Source organism: Diceros bicornis, chromosome 3 (genome assembly GCF_020826845.1).
Source record: "Diceros bicornis minor isolate mBicDic1 chromosome 3, mDicBic1.mat.cur, whole genome shotgun sequence".
In the NCBI taxonomy this organism is placed as follows: domain Eukaryota; kingdom Metazoa; phylum Chordata; class Mammalia; order Perissodactyla; family Rhinocerotidae; genus Diceros; species Diceros bicornis.
Genome location: NC_080742.1, coordinates 82,183,737 through 82,200,020, shown reverse-complemented (window position 1 = coordinate 82,200,020; position 16,284 = coordinate 82,183,737). Strand labels below are relative to the sequence as shown.

Below are 16,284 nucleotides of genomic sequence, written 5' to 3'. Positions count from 1 at the left end.
CTAGGAATAAAATCTAAACTTAAGCCCATATGCCAAAGTCTTGCTATATCTCCCCACTGAACATAGCATCCTGGGGAGAGCAGAAAGAAAATACATCCTGGGAATAGCAGAATAAATGTTTAAAAAATGTTAAAAAGGGCCGGCCCGGTGGCGCAAGCGGTTAAGTGCGTGCGCTCCGCTGCGGCGGCCCGGGGTTCGCTGGTTCGGATCCCGGGCGCGCACCGACGCACTGCTTGGTAAGCCATGCTGTGGCGGCGTCCCATATAAAGTGGAAGAAGATAGGCACCGATGTTAGCCCAGGGCCGTCTTCCTCAGCAAAAAAAAAAAAGAGGAGGATTGGCGGATGTTAGCTCAGGGCTGATCTCCTCACAAATAAAAAAATGTTAAAAAGTTCAGTCACCTCTCACCTCTCATTTCTCCTGTTGGAACACAGAAATCGAGCAGATTCCTCCATTGCTGTAGAACTATTTTCTGAAATATTCCCCTTCCCTCACTTTCCGTTCTGGCATTCAGATTAAGAATTTGACAAAGAGAAAGGAATCATATATAAAAATTGGTCATAAATATTGAAACTATTGAAAAATCCAGAGATAAATAAAATAAAAATAAATATTGAATATAAAGCCAAAACAGCTCTTGAAGATTTATTTGGCAAAAAGAAAAAGAGGGGTGAGGTCCTATAAACTGAGTCATAATTAAATTCCTAATTAAATTTATAATTGTGGGAATGAGAAAGGCAGGGAGAAATCAAAACATTTTAGAGTCCATGATATACATCAGACTAGGGAGAAATATACCTTCCAAACACTATAAATGAAAAGAGCAAAATATATAGCAAAAGACATAAACCAATATGTGAAACAGCAAAAAAACACAGTCTCAAACTCACTACGAAATATAAGACAAAATGATAGAAATAGGACTCAACTCAACAGTATTAAAAAGAAATAAAAATAGTTTCGCTCCACAACTGAAGTAAGAGGCAGGGACTTGCACCAGGTTCCAGAAGAACATCTAACTATCTGTTTCTTACAACAGTGAGACCAAAATCAAATCACATAGGAAAAATAAGATTGAAAGGATAGAATAAAATGTATTAGGCAAACACAAATAAGCAGAGGTGGCACCAGTATTATCAAAGGAAAGTTCAAAGCAAAAAGGATCAATGCCAAAAAGGACCTCTTTATATTGAAACAAGGTGAAATCCATAATTATGCAACACGTCAAGGAAAGAAGATTGTGTGGATGTCAAGGCAGAGAGGTGCTGAGACAGACCCCTGGCCTCAGAATGCACAAGGGAGCAGTTGGTTTATTACGTGTTTTCATAAAAAGAACTAAAGTTACATAAAAAAGAGGCTTGACACACCTGGAGTGGTCAGAATGATGGGGGTGCCGAGCAGCTACAGGCATGGACCCTGGAAAGTAGGCAAGACCCGAGACTTTCTCATTAATACAGGAACCAGATGCCCCCCCAATATCTTGAAACTCTGTAAACTCCTGGAAGTTGGATGCAATCCCAGGTAAAAAGCAAGAGAAACGGAATTGATTGAGCTTGTCCTGAATTGACTGAGAATAAGATTGTTTCTTTCACTTTCGATTAGAGTTTAAAATTAAGAGTTTGTGGCCTGAGATATTCTTACTCACTATACACGCATTATCTAGCTTAATCATCACAAGAATCCTAACAGACAATCCTGTGATAATCCTAGCTTTATAGATGATAGTGCTTTGATTCAGATAGATAGTAATTTACATTTCTAACACTTTTTTACTTTATGTACTTTGATGTTATATGACGATTCATAAGGGCTTGTGACTGTTACATCTTAGTAATGGGATGCACCTGGTTTAATGTAAAAGGATGTTTTATGTATCATTTAATGATTTTTGTCTTGACCTCTTACTTTGATTATAATATTGCTATTTTTTCATTTGTGTGATGTTACTTTTGATGCTTCTGTGAGCATTTTTTTTGTGTACCACTAACTTTTCTTCAGTCAGCCAGTAATCCAGGAAGTAGGGGTGGAGGAAAGAAGGAAGGGAGGGAGGGAAAGGAACAGAAATCCAGCCACTGTGAGAGGTTTTTTAACTTATCAGTGTAAGTAGAAAAAAAATAAAAAGAAAATAAATGATTTGAATAATGCAATTAATATGATTGAATTAATACTTCAAATTTTTGCACTGTACAAAGAAAACACCTTCCTTTCTATACTCATTCATGGTAAAACTCACAGTAAACTAGGAATTAAATGAAACTTCTTTTTCCAAAGAAGTTTATCTGCCAAAAATCTATAGCGTATATCACACTTTAATAGTGAAGCATTAGAAATTTTTTGTGTGTGTGAGGAAGATTGGCCCTGAGCTAACATCTGCCAATCCTCCTCTTTTTTTGCTGAGGAAGACTGGCCCTGGGCTAACATCCATGCCCATCTTCCTCCACTTTATATGGGACGCCGCCACAGCATGGCTTGACAAGTGGTGTGTTGGTGCGTGCCTGGGATCCAAACCGGCGAACCCCGGGCCACCGCAGTGGAGTGCGCGCACTTAACCACCTGCACCACGGGGCCGGCCCCATTAGAAATATCATTTTTAAAATCAGAAGTGGATAAGGATGCCCACTATCATTGCTTCTATTCAACATTTTATTGAAGTTTCTCTCCAGGGCACTTTTTAAAAAGAAAAAATATGAAATAAAATAAAGAGAAAAAAGAGAATAATAAGAAGAATAGAAAGAAAGGAAAAATGGTCATTTTGATGACACTATTTGGATGGAAATCCTGAAATAATCTATAAATATATTGTTAGAATACATATGATATTTATAGAAATGAATTATATTCTATACACCAGTAACAGAAAATATAATCTTAAAGAATATTCCATTTACAACAACCAAAATAAAAGGCACCTAGAAATAAATCTCACTAAAGATACATATGTCCTTTATGGAGAAAATTACACAACTTTATGAGAGGAATTTAAAAAATTGACACAAATGGAGCATGTTTATAGATAGGGAGATCCAATATCATAAAGAAGACAAACCTCCCCAAATTTATGAATTAAATGTAATTCTAATCAACTCCAAGCAAGGCATTTGTGGAGTTTGATAAACAAATTCTAAAATTACTTGGAAAAGCAAAATGTGAAGAATAGCCAAGATAATTGCAAAGAAAATCAAAGTGCACAACTTGTCTTCCCATGTTGTAAGTCTTAATATAAATGTATAGTAAATAAAACAGTAACGTAGAGCAGAGAGCCCAGAAACAGACCCATGCGTTTATGGAAACAATATGAGAGATGTGGTCTTACAGACTGGAGAGGAATAGGGATGAGACAACTAGAAAAAAATTAAATTCTACCTCACACCATATACAAAACTCCATTCCAGGTACAGCAGAGACCCAAGTTGGAAAAGCAGAACTTTTTTTAAAAAAAGCACTTAGAAGAATATCTAGGAGACGATATTTATCAGTATGGGATAGGGAAGGAATTTGTAAGACATAAAAATTACAAACCATAAAGAAAACGATTGACAAATTTGGCCAGATTAAAAACTTTTATTCATTAAAAGATAACATTTTAAAAAGTGAAAAGACAAGACACAGTCTTGGAAAAGACATTTGTAATTTACACAATTAACAAAGAATTAATAACCAGAATATATAAATAAATCCTGCAAATTGATAAGAAAAAGACAATTATCCAACTTAAAACTAGGCAAAACATATAAATAGGCAATTCACAGAAAAGAAGCTATATGTGGCCAATAAATTTATTAAAAATGTTCAACTTTACTAGTAATTGGAAAAACTCAAATTAAATACCACAATGAGTTTACATTAACAGCTATTGGATTAGCAATAAAAAGACTGTCAATTCCACTTTTTGGTGACGATGCAGAAAAATGGGAACTCTCTTACATGTTGGTGAGGGCATATGTAGCAATGTAACCAATGTAGCAATAGCTGGTAAAGTTAAAGATTTATACACCTATAACACAGCAATTCAACTCCTAGACAAGAATACTTTTAGTTGCATCCTTTGTAGAAGGAAAAAAAAGTGGAAACAAATTTAGCTTTCATCAACAGGAAAGTAGATAAATTGTGGTATACTCCTATAATGGAATACTACACAGCAGTGAAAAAATTTAAAGTCAAAACAACACAATCCACATGGACCAATCCCACAAACATAATGTTGAGAGAAAAGTTAATTGCTGAATATATACAGTGTAATTGAAGTTTAAAATCACGGTGAACAAAAGTATATATTGTTTAGGGATAGATGCATATGTACTAAAGTCTTTATCAAGCTGAGGAAGGTCTCCTGTATTCTCAGATTTTTATCAGGAATAGGTTTTGGACTTTGTTGAATGTTTTTTCTGCGTCAATTGGTATAATTATCTGATTTTTCTTGTTTAGTCTGTTATTATATTGGATTTCATTGGTTGATTTCAACTATTGAACCAACCTTGCATCCCTAGGTTAAACCCCACTTGGTCATGGTGTATAATTCTTTTTATGTATTGCTGGATTTTATTTGCTAACATTTTGTTAAGGATTTTTGCTTCTATATTCTTGAGTGATATTAGTCCATAGTTTCCTTTCTTTGTACTCTCTAATTTTGATATCAGGGATATATTGACCTCATAAAATATGTTGAGAAGCGTTCTTTCCTTTTCTATGTTCTGGAAGAGATTGCGTAGAAATCATGTGAATTCTTCTGTAAACATTTGGTAGAACTCTCCAGTGAAAGCATCTGGGCCTGGAGATTTCTTTTTCAGAATTCAATTATGAATTCTTTAATTCAATTTAATTCTTCAATTTCTTTAATATATTTATAGGGTTATTCAAATGATCTATCCCATATTGGGTGAGTTGTGGTAGTTTGTATTTTGTGAGGAATAGGTACATTTCATTTAAGTTGTCAAATTTATGTATGTGGAGTTGTTTGTAGTATTCCCTTACTATCCTTTGATGTCTGCAGAATCTGTAATTTCTTCCCATTTTATTTCTAATATTGGTAATTTGTGTCTTCTCTCTCTTTTTTGTCAGTTTTACCAGAGAGAAGTTGTCAATTTTATTGATTTTTTCAAAGAAGCAGCTTTTTGTTTTATTGATCTCTCTATTGTTTTTCTGTTTTCATTTTCAGTGATTTCTGCTCTTATCTTTATTATTTCCTCTGCTTACTTTGGGTTTATTTTGCTCTTTTTTTAGGTTCTTGAGGTAGGAGTTTATTGATTTAAGAATCTTCCTCTTTTCTAATATATACATTTAGTAATATAAACTTCTCTTTCAGCACTGTTTTAGCTGCATCTCATAAATTTTGATATAGTGTATTTTCATTTTCATTCAGTTCGATTTTTTTTAGTTTTTTTAATTCCCTTGGGACCCTCTCATAGCCCTACGGGTTATTTGGGAGTGTGTTGTTTAGCTTCCCGATGTTTGGAGATTTTCCTGTTATCTTTCTGTTATTAACTTCTAGTTTGATTCCATTATGGTCAGAGAACATACTTTGTATGATTTCAATTCTTTTAAATTTGTTAGATTTCCTTCATGGCCCAGGATATGGTCTATCTTGGTAATGCTCCACGAACACTTGAAAAGAATGTTTATAGGGCTGTCATTGAATGGAATGTTTTATATACGTCAATTAAATCCTATTGGTTGATGATGTTGAATTCTTATGTATCCTTGCTGATTTTGTTTAGTTTTCCATCAATTGTTGAGAAAGAAGTGTTGAAATCTCCAACTATAATTGTAAACTTGTCTATTTCTCCTTTCAGTTCTATCAATTTTTCTTCACATATTTTGCAGGTCTGTTGTTCAGTGCTTACATATTTAATCTTGAAATGTCTTCTTGGTGGATTGATCCTTTTATCCTTATGTAATATGTCTCTGGTAAAATTTTTTTCTCTGAAGCCTGCTTATCTGATATTAATATCACCATTCCCACTTTCTTTTGATTAATGTTTGCATAATATATGAAAATACTTTTCCATCCTTTTATTTTCAACCTGCCTACATTGTTAGATTTCAAGTGAGTTTCTTGTAGACACTATATAATTGGGTCATGTTTTTTATCCACTCTGCCAACCTCTGCCTTCTAAGTGGTGTATTTAGACCATTTACTCTAATGTAATTGTTGGTATGTTAAGGGTTAAGGCTGCTTTTGGTTTGTCATTTTGTCTTTTGGTTTTCTCTCTTCTTTTTCCTGCCTTCTCATGTGTTACTTGAACATTTTTTTAAATTCCATTTTTATTTATCTATAGTGTTCTTGAGTGTATCTCACAAAGTAGCTTTTTTAGTGATGTTCTAGGTATTACATTATTCATATATGACTTACTACAGTGTACTGGTGTTGACATTTTAATAGTTCAAGTGAAATGTAGAAAGCTTACCTCCCTTCAAGTCCCCTTTCTCCTGTTTATAATATAATTGCCTTAAATTATACATACCTTCTACATATATTGAGAACCACATCAGACAATGTTATAATTTTTGCTCAACCATCAAACATAATTTAGAAAACTCAAGATAAGAAGGAACTTCTATTGCATTTATCCATATTTTTACTCTTTCCATTGTTCTTTTTTCCTTTTTGATGTTCCAGATTTCCTTCTTTTATCATTTTCATTCTGTTCCAAGAATTTTCTTCAGCCATTTTTTTAGGATAGGTCTACTGGCAACATATTCTCTTTGTTTTCCTTCACTTGAGAATGTCTTGATTTCTCTTTCATTTCTGAAGGACATTTTCACTGAATATAGAATTCTAGATTGATGGGGTTTTTTTCCTTTTAGCACTAGAAAATGTTCCTCCACTTCCATGGTTTCTGGTGGTACTATGGTTTCTGATGAGAAATCCAGTATCATTTGATTTGGTTTTTTTTCTTCCCTGTAACTAAGATATCATCTCTCTTTGGCTGCTTTAAGATATTTTTCTTTGTCTTTAGTTTTCAGAAGTTTGATTATGAGGTGTCTTGTAGATTTATTTGGCTTTATCCTATCTGAGATTCACCATCTTCTTGAATTTGTATAGTTTTTGGCTTTCATCAAATTTGGGGGATTTTCAGATGTTATTTCTTCAAATACTTTTCAGCCCCATTCTCTTTTTGTTCTCCTTCTGGATGTCTAATGACATAAACATTAGGTCTTTACATATAGGCCTACATGTCCTTGGAGCTCATTTTGTTTTTCAGTCTATTTTCTCTTTTTTGTTCAGGTTGGGTAATTTCAATTGCTCTGTCTTCAAGTTCACTGATTTTTTTTGTCTGTCCTCTCCATTTTAATGTAGAGTCAATCTATGAGTTTTTAAATTTCAGTCATTGTATTGTTCAGCTCTAAAATTTATATCTGATTCTTCTTTATATTTTCTATTTCTTTGCTGAGACTATCTTTTTCATTTTTTTCAATCATGTTCATAATTGCTCGCTGAAGCAAGTTGATTAGAATTACATTTTTATGGTAGCTGCTTTAAAATCCTTGTCAGGTAACTCCAACATCTGTTTCATCTTGGTGTTGGCATATGTTGATTGTCTTTTCTCGTTCAAGTTGAGGTTTTCCTGACTCTTGATGAGTATTTTTTTAAAAATTTCATCTTGGCTATAGTATGTTATGTGACTCTGGATCTTATTTAACTCTCCTCTCTTAGCAGACATTCTTGACACCACACCAGTCAGGGAGGGGGGACTAATTCATTACTGCCAGGTGGAGGTGGAAGTCTAAATTCTCCACTTGGCCTCTCTTGACACTTAGGGTGGGAAAGGGGGGAATGATGCCTTATTAGAACTGCCTGGGGGTGGAAGTTTAGGGTTCCCCGCTAGGCCTCCACTTATACCACCTCAGCTGAGAAGGGGAGGGGCACTCTTTAATGCCCCTACATGGCCTCCACTGGCACTGCAAAGAGATAGGTCAGTGGTGAAATTCCTGGATCTCCATAAGACCTTCTCTGAGACTACCCTGATGGGAAGGGGAACAGGTGCCTCATTACTACCAGCTGGGGAATAGAAGTCTAGGTCCATAAGTGGCCTTTAATTATATTGTGGGAGGGAGTTCTCATTAATATTGGGTGGTGGTGAAAGGCCTGGCTCTCCACAAGAACTTCTCTGACGCTATCCCAGAAAGGAGGAGGAGGAGAACCTTGTTACAGCCAGAAAAGGGTGGAAGCCTTTGTTGACAGGGGTAGAGGGGTGAGGGTGGGGCTACAGTTTTATCCATGGTGTTTGACTAAAAAAACAAGGTGGTTATTGTCTAAAGTTTTCTTTCTTGCTAGGCTGCCCCTTTCCTAGTCCTTTAGCTAGGGAGAGTTGGCTTTTTGTTGGAGTTTTTGTTGTCTGTACTGTTAAGTGTTTTGGGGTTGTAACTTCTCCAACAGCCAGTTCAGGATATTTGAGGCAAAAAGGAAACTCTGGGAACTCACCACTATGTCACCACTCAGGTCCTGAGGTCCCCAGCTGGTCTGCCTTCTTCCTTCCACCTCTCAATCTTCTTGTCTTTGTTCTATATATAATTTCTAGGATTTTCACTTTGCTTATGGGAGAAATAGGGAAAAGTACATCTCCTCCATATTGTCTGAAATTGTAACTTTTATTTTTATATCATTTAGTGTGTCTAAAATATTTCGCAACAACTTTTTAAAAGATTAGATGATGCTGGTGAAAGTTAAACTATTCTTTAAGATCTTGGGGCAACGCCACCCACTCTCCGCCCTCCCACTTCTCCAGAAAGTACTGCCCTCCCTTTTCCTGCTCAGCCTTGTCCTCTCCTCCATGTTCCCCTTCTCATCCCCTCCCACCAACCCCAAGAAAAGAACTTTAACCAGCTCCTGTTGAGAATAGAGCTAGGTGCAAATCATGCTACATCCAAATCTGAGTTATGGTAAAGGGAGTTATTAAAGAGGATTTTGATATTTTTAAAAGGGAAGTCATTAGAGAGTTTTGATATTTAAAATATTTAAAAATTAGTACAGTACTATGTGAAGGCTCCTGTTCCTATGAGTCGTCATGCACAGAGGATTCGAGAAGAGACCATTTACCAATCCATTGGGATGTGTTTCAATGTTTTAACAACCAGGATAGTCTTACTGGCACATATCAGCTGACTACTAGCATTATCTATAACTACTCAATGTTTTTTTCTGCAAACAGCAGGTAACGCAACCACAAAGATGATGAAAGTTGTTTAAAAACATTTCTAATGACAAGCAGTACTTAATCAGAGCCAGGAAAGGGTGAAATGAAAGAAATATCTGATACTTTTTACACTTTCATATTGCTAAAACAAGTTGAGAACCATGAAAAATTACATTAATTAATCCCCTTTGAGAGATGCAGTTGATATCATGTTGGCCACAAGTTAAATGGAACTCTACAACCCTTTCAAAATCAGAAGAACAAAATATTTCAATCCCCTAGAGTATACACTAATGTTATAAATGGACACATTGAAATTTCAAGAGCACAATCCCAGTTGAATAGATCCAAAAATTACTAAGCACATAGCAACACAGAGATCTCGAAAGATTTTGCCATCTGATATTTCACAGCAGGAAGCAGCTGGAAAAAATCAATAATAGCTATGGAAAAAACTGAAAGTACAATTCTCAAAGCTAAGAATAACTTACATTAAAAAAAAGATAGACACTAATCAGAGAATCACAAAAGAAATTGATTGAGAGAATTCAGGCAGATAGAACATTCTTTTATAGGTAGTTGGTTGAGTGAGAACAGCCAGGATCCATGGCCAGGTAAGACAAAGGGGTTGGACATGATCAGTGCAAATTTTCCATGTTAAGATCAATCGTCAAGCACTGGTCTACTTGTGGCCCTGAGGGATTGGAGGGAGGGTGGGTTTGGTGTTGGAACCTGGGCAACTGATGACTGAGATCCCGTGTCTTCTGTGTTGGAGAGGCCATTTTTCACATGGAAATGAATGTTTACTTGGTGCTGTAAAACATTAAGAAAAAAAAAGATACAGTACGTATAGTCAACCCCTTGGTATACTAAACAAAGAAATAAGCATTGTGTAATGTAAGCACCAGAATAATTTTTAGAATTAATTCATAACACACTATAAGGAATAAATGACATCCAAACAAGAAAAATAAAGGATGAGTTTCAGAATATATGATGTGCATGGCTGGACAAGCCTTGGGTTGTGTGGACTTGCCCAATGACCAGAAGGTTGCTATAGCAAGGAATTCCTATGCTACTCTTCTATCCTGCTCATACTCTCTATAACCATATCCTGCACCATATTCTTTTACAATGATACATAAGCAGACTTAGCACGCGCACACACACACACACACACATGCGCACACACACACACGGGCACATCCTGAAGTCCTTCCTAGAAAAATCTCATCTAATGTCCTCTAAGGTTGGTCTGTTCATCAAGGATAAGACAGCAAGGATGAACCATGGAGCTAGGTTCTTTCAGAGACTCCCTGTCAGAAGCAAGTGGAATTTGGATGATAGAGACTGAAGCTGGAAGCATGGTAGCCATAGAGGAAGCCGAATTCTCACTGGGGAGAAAGCAGTGTAGTAGGCATTGAGAAAGTAACGCAGAGGATTCTCCAGGGAGTGAGAAAAATGGAGTGACCTATAACATAAGATCAAGAAGACTCAATCTATTGGGCAAACCGAAGCAATCCAAAATGTTAAAGGCAAAATGGACCTTTTCAAGGTATATTCAGAGTCAGGATGGCATACTCCTTGAGAAGACGATACCACGTTAACAGAGGACAAAAAAGAAAAGAAAAGAAAAAGCTCCTCCTTGTTTGCTTCTTTTTTTTCACCATGGAGATATTTTTTAAACTGGAAAGGGTAACAAAAACATCTTCAGAGAATAAAGGCCCTGAAGAAGAGAGAAGACAGCAGAAGATTAGGCCTCCTTTCTCAATCAGTCCAAGTTGACACACTCAGGTAAGTTACATCCCAGGGTGCTGAAATAACCTACAGAAGTAATTTAGAGTGTCTGGTCTTTGAGAAATCACTGACAGTCAGAAAAGCCCTGAAGACAAATAGTATCCTCATTTTAAAAATGGAAATAAAGATACACAAACCAGTACACCTGACTTTAAACCTTAGTAAATTTGAGTTTGTTAAAGAAATGATTTGTGCATTTAGAAAATACTGTCGTAAGTGTTAAGTATTGGAAGGGATTTGCAAAGAAAAATTACTTCAAATTAACTTAATTTCCCTTTTACTCAGGCAGGGGTCAACAAACTATAGTCCATAGGCCAGATCTGGTCTGCAGCCTGTTTTAGTAAGTCAAGTTTTATTGGAACCCAGCCCAAACCCATTCACTTACATATTGTCTGTGGCTGCTCTCACACTACAATGGTAGGATTGAGTAGTTTCAAGAGTCTACATGGCCCATAAAGCCAAAAGCATTTACTGTCCGGCCCTTTACAGAAAGCTTGCTGACCCCTGAGTCAGAAAATACCACTGATATACTGTGTCTTGATTTCTGCAAACACATATCAAAGTTTCTCATGTGAATACACTAGAGAGATGTGAGTAGGAATCACATATCAGGTAGAATCTCCCTGGAATTGAGTCTCCAGAGACTTGTCACAGGATGCTACTCTTGGCCAAGTTCTGGGTCCTATTGTTGACAGTTACTATGACGAAGGCATAGGTGGCATGCTTGCTGGCTTTATAGAAATCTATAAAGTAGTTAATTTGGGAGATGAATCAAGACCCAAAATGATCTAATCAAGTCAGAATGTGAGGCTGAAACCAAAATGATAAAAAAATGAGAATAAAAGTTGAAGTTCTGTCAAAAAAAAAAAAAATGAAGTGTGCTTATATTGAATGATAGAAAACTGGTTTGGCAGTTCACATGAATAAGATATGAGAGTTTCACTGACCCAGAGCCAGTGGTGTGATGTGATTGCTGAGAAAACTACCACAGAAAGATGGCAGCAAGATGCAGACTAGGAAGCTCCAGCCCTCCTTCCCCCATGGAAACATTAAGTAGACAACAAGGGGCTAGCTAAAATAACTTCATAGGAGCTCTGGAAATCAGTCAAAGATCTACAGCAACCAACCGAATGCCCAGTCAAGAGAAAGGCATATTAAAAATAGTAGGGGGGCTGGCCCAGTGCTGTGGTGGTTAAGTTCACGTGCTCTGCTTCAGCGGCCTGGGGTTCACGGGTTCAGATCCTGGGCGCCGACCAACGCACCGCTTAGCTTATCAAGCCATGCTGTGGCAGCGTCCCATACAAAATAGAGGAAGATGGGCATGGATGTTAGCCCAGGGCCAATCTTCCTCAGCAAAAAGAGGAGGATTGGCAATGGATGTTACCTCAGGGCTAATCTTCCTGACACACACACACAAATAGTGGGAAATTTCATGGAATTTTTACTCACCTTTGCCCCAAGCCCACCCTGGAGAGTTGAGGTTTGGTTTGGGAGAAGGGAGGCCTGGTCCCCAGTTCTCTCTTGCGAACCAGAGAGAGCAAAGCAATGTTTACCCTGTCTAGGGGCTGCCTGATGGTCTCTGTGTGACGTAACTCGAGCCCAGATGGCCAAAAGTGGCATAGCTGGGGTCTCAGACTAGAGGAAGCCCCAGGAAGCAGTGGACAGGGCTCGTGAAAACTGCTAGGGGGTGATGGACCCACAGAAGCCTGGGGCAAGAGATGACTAATTGAGGAACACAATAGAACAGTCAAGGCCCCAACAAGAAGCAGGAGTAAGACTGCAGATAAAATACATCTGTGTATACTGGGGACTTGGAAAAAAGCACACTCACAGGTCCAGGGAAAGTGCATGGCCACAAAAGGACTGAAAAGACCTTAAGCCCTCGCACTGGGCTGATCCTGGGCTCAGAACACACCCTGCTAATTAGTCAAGCTCTTCCCCTGCATGGAGCCAGGCCACAGACTTGGAGAGGCAGCTGCTTTTTCAAATGCCCAGTTTTCAACAAAAGATCACCAGGCATATAAAGAAACAGGAAAACATGGCCCATTCAAAGAACAAAATAAATCTCCAGAAACCATCCCTGCAAAAAACTGCCACAATCTTCTGCTATGTGTATAAAAATTTACAATAATAATACCTAGCAGGTATCTGGTTCTTTACTTCTTACTTATACCACACTCATCTTGTCTAGTCTGTGTTACTATATTATATATTACATCATAATATACGTATATATTACAGTAATATATAGTAATATAGGATATCCCTGTGTTATTGTAGGACAGATATTATTATTCCCAAGGCTCAGACATTAACTGATTTGCCCAACACTGTGCAGCCAGACAACAGTAGAAATGCAACTAGACCCTAGGTCTTCTGATTCCTAATCCAATGTTCTTTCCACTGCACTACCCCACAGCTAACAGCCCCACATTGCTCTGGCTAGATTATGTTTGGAAAACAGTTTCAACTCCAGTAAGGAAGGATGCAGACAGAGGAAAGAAAATGAGATGGGAAAGGTCTGGGAACACTTTCCTATGGGAAGCCAGAATCATGATGGGCCTTGGTGACATGTTTGGTCCAGGGCTCCTGGGTTCCCTCAGGTCCTGGAGTGGCAGGTCACAGCCTTTAAGGGGTTCCTAGATCACTTCCCACATCCTGTGAGATGACATAAAGTGTCTACTTGAGAATTTGGGATTGTTTCCTGGAACTTTGGTCTTGGGATCTAATCCTTATTGCTTGTGTCCTCCCTCATGAGTAAAATCCTTGAAAATACCTCATCTCGGCCAGCTCTCCTGAGTACAACTACAGCTGAAGAGGGAATCCACCTGTGAAATGGTTAGAAGATGCCTGCTTTAGGAGATGCCATCCACTGTGTCCTCCTGTCCCTGGCAACCTAACAAGTCTATATTCTCTCTCTGGTTCCCCTGGTCACCTGAGCAAGCAGAGGATCCTCAATCCTCTTCTGGGCTCAGGCAGAGCACCCCACTCAGGCTACAAATGGTGGCTCCCTCCTAGCCTCCACGTCCTAGAGAATTCCTCCAATTTACTCATTCCTCTATCAATTGCTCACAAAGCCCCACCTTCTATCCCAACACTGAGTCACTTTCTCCCTTTCCCATTTTCACCTCTAGCCATTCAGTCTCCCCACACTGTTCAAGGTCTTTACTGACTGTCATTTATGAACATGACCACTGAGCTCAGAGACAAAAATGCAATGAGCACTCTGTCTGTGCCTGGACATACACATTCACGTGTGTGTTGGGGAGCAAGGGGGCAAGGGGGGGGGGCGGGGATGGACCAGATCCTTCAAACCTAAAACCATTAGGATTCTGCCAGACTCTCAGAGCAGGAGATTGGCCAGCAATCTGAAACCTTCCATGCTTCTCTTTACCTTCACTGAAAGGAGCCCAAGTCGTCAAAGATCTCCTCCAGAGAGCACGCACCCCTCGCCCCAGAAGACCCCCGGGGAGTGTGGCCTGGCGAGCAGAGCAGTAGCGTCCACTCGCAGTAGCTAAGTCACCTCCAGCACATTCCTAACCTTTCTTTACTTTGTTTCTCATCAATAGCAATGGGAAACAACCCACCCTACCTCAAAGGAGAGATTCAGACTTAAAATATTCATTTAATTAAAAAAATCACGAACATTCAGAAAAACAGTGGGAAATAGATATAATATTAATATTTATATGAGAATCATATGTAAATGACTCATACCTTTTAGATCCGGATCCGCCTCAACATCACTTATTCTCGATCCTGAGTGTGAATAAATGCCGCCCTCTGGAGGCTGAAAAGGCAATTCTCTTGACCATGGACAAGACTGAGGTAACGCAGAATACTTTCCGGAGAAATCCATGCCGCTGAAAAATGAAGAATGAATGATATCTTTGAGATGAAAAACTAATGGCCATATGATCTCTGCCTATGGCTTCATTGGGTCACCTTTATCAAGTCATGTCAGTAGTTCGTGAACATGTTTTCAATGGCATCTGTGGTAAGAGCTATATAGCAGCCGACATATTAAGTACTGTACATTTTAGCATAAACTTCTTACCCGTTATACAAACATAACTACATGCCTACTAAGAGCAAGGTATCGTGATAGGTGCTGGAGTTAAAAAACAAGATGAGTACAGCACAGATCCTAATTCCTAGGACTTCAGAATCAAGCGCAATTTACATATGGCGATTCCCGCTATTTCAGAGATAGAGAAGGTGCAATCTGGACCACACATTGAGCCTACCTAATGCCAGTTTAGGGACTGACTTCGTTCCCCTTTTTAGAACAAGACTGGGGTGTGACCTGGGTGCCTGAAGTCTCCGTATCTGGACCAGCGCCCTGCCCACCACCAGGCTGCTCTCCTTTGAGATCCACCTGCTTCCTGGCTCTTTCACCGGGGAGCTCATCCTGCAGAGCACGGTGAAGAGCTGAGCTTGGTTCTCAGCAAGATTAAACATTATTTCTTGTATTTGTTAATTAGCTTTTCTCCTGTCTTTTGTGAACTGTTTACATCTTTTCCCCATTTATCTTTTGAGGATCTCAGCGTTTTCCGTATTAGTTTGTGTGAGCTCTATTTATTGAATGTTAACTCTTTTGTTGTATTTTATACAGCTTGCTGTTTTCCTTTTAAATTCGTTTTGGGCCTAGAGAAATTTTAAATGTTTATTTAATCAAAATATATTCATCTTTTCTTCATGATTTTCTTATTTTTCTAAAAACATTTCATTAACATTTTGATCAACCTACCATATACATATAGTTAAAACTAAGTCATGTTATACAGAAGGGCTTATAATAAAAAGTAACAATCACTCCAGTTTCATTTTCCTGAGAACCAACCATTTTAACGGTCTGTTTTTTAGATATTCTGACAATAATCTTCTTATTTCGAAATAATATGTCACTGACTTTTATTGACCTATTGGTTTAAAAAATATAGTTGATAGATATGGACTTCTGCTATGACAGGAAAGGATTTAGCCAACTTAATAACACTCCCCTATTTTTTCTCCCCTCAAACAGTTCTAGCACTATTTTCAGTTCCTCCATCTGTCAGATCTACATCTCCATGTATCACATTTAAGGCCTCTGTTTCTCGTTCCATCAACAACAGATGATCTATCTTGACTTTCCACCTCCACCTTCTAAACTTTGTCATTAGAGCTCTACTTTTCACTGTCAAAGTTGATTATGTTAAGTTTTGTCTTCATAGTTATGCCTTTTCATGATTTAGCCAAAGCTTGATTTAAAATGTTGAAAATTAATAGATAATTGTTCATTGCAGAGCCTGGTGGTTGGCTGATGATTTTGCCTTCCTCTCTGTAGTTCCAATGTAATGATTCCTATCTCA

At 38.0% G+C, this 16,284-nt stretch overlaps 1 protein-coding gene across 4 annotated transcripts in view; it reads right to left on the bottom strand.

Moving 5' to 3' along the window:
* Positions 1-3,662: 3,662 nt before the first annotated feature.
* The window catches only part of LRGUK (leucine rich repeats and guanylate kinase domain containing), a 109,808-nt gene continuing 97,186 nt past the window's right edge, over positions 3,663-16,284 (bottom strand). For 2 of the 4 annotated variants that reach the window (XM_058530264.1, XM_058530270.1), the window contains 2 exons: positions 14,648-14,793; positions 9,896-9,946 (listed from right to left, as the gene is read on the bottom strand). In XM_058530264.1, the coding sequence (XP_058386247.1) occupies positions 14,674-14,793 (120 nt within the window). In that variant the 3' untranslated portion in view covers positions 9,896-9,946; positions 14,648-14,673. Of the gene's footprint in view, positions 9,947-14,647; positions 14,794-16,284 lie in introns of those variants that run through there. The other 2 variants (XM_058530256.1, XR_009216762.1) reach the window with 2 other exon arrangements.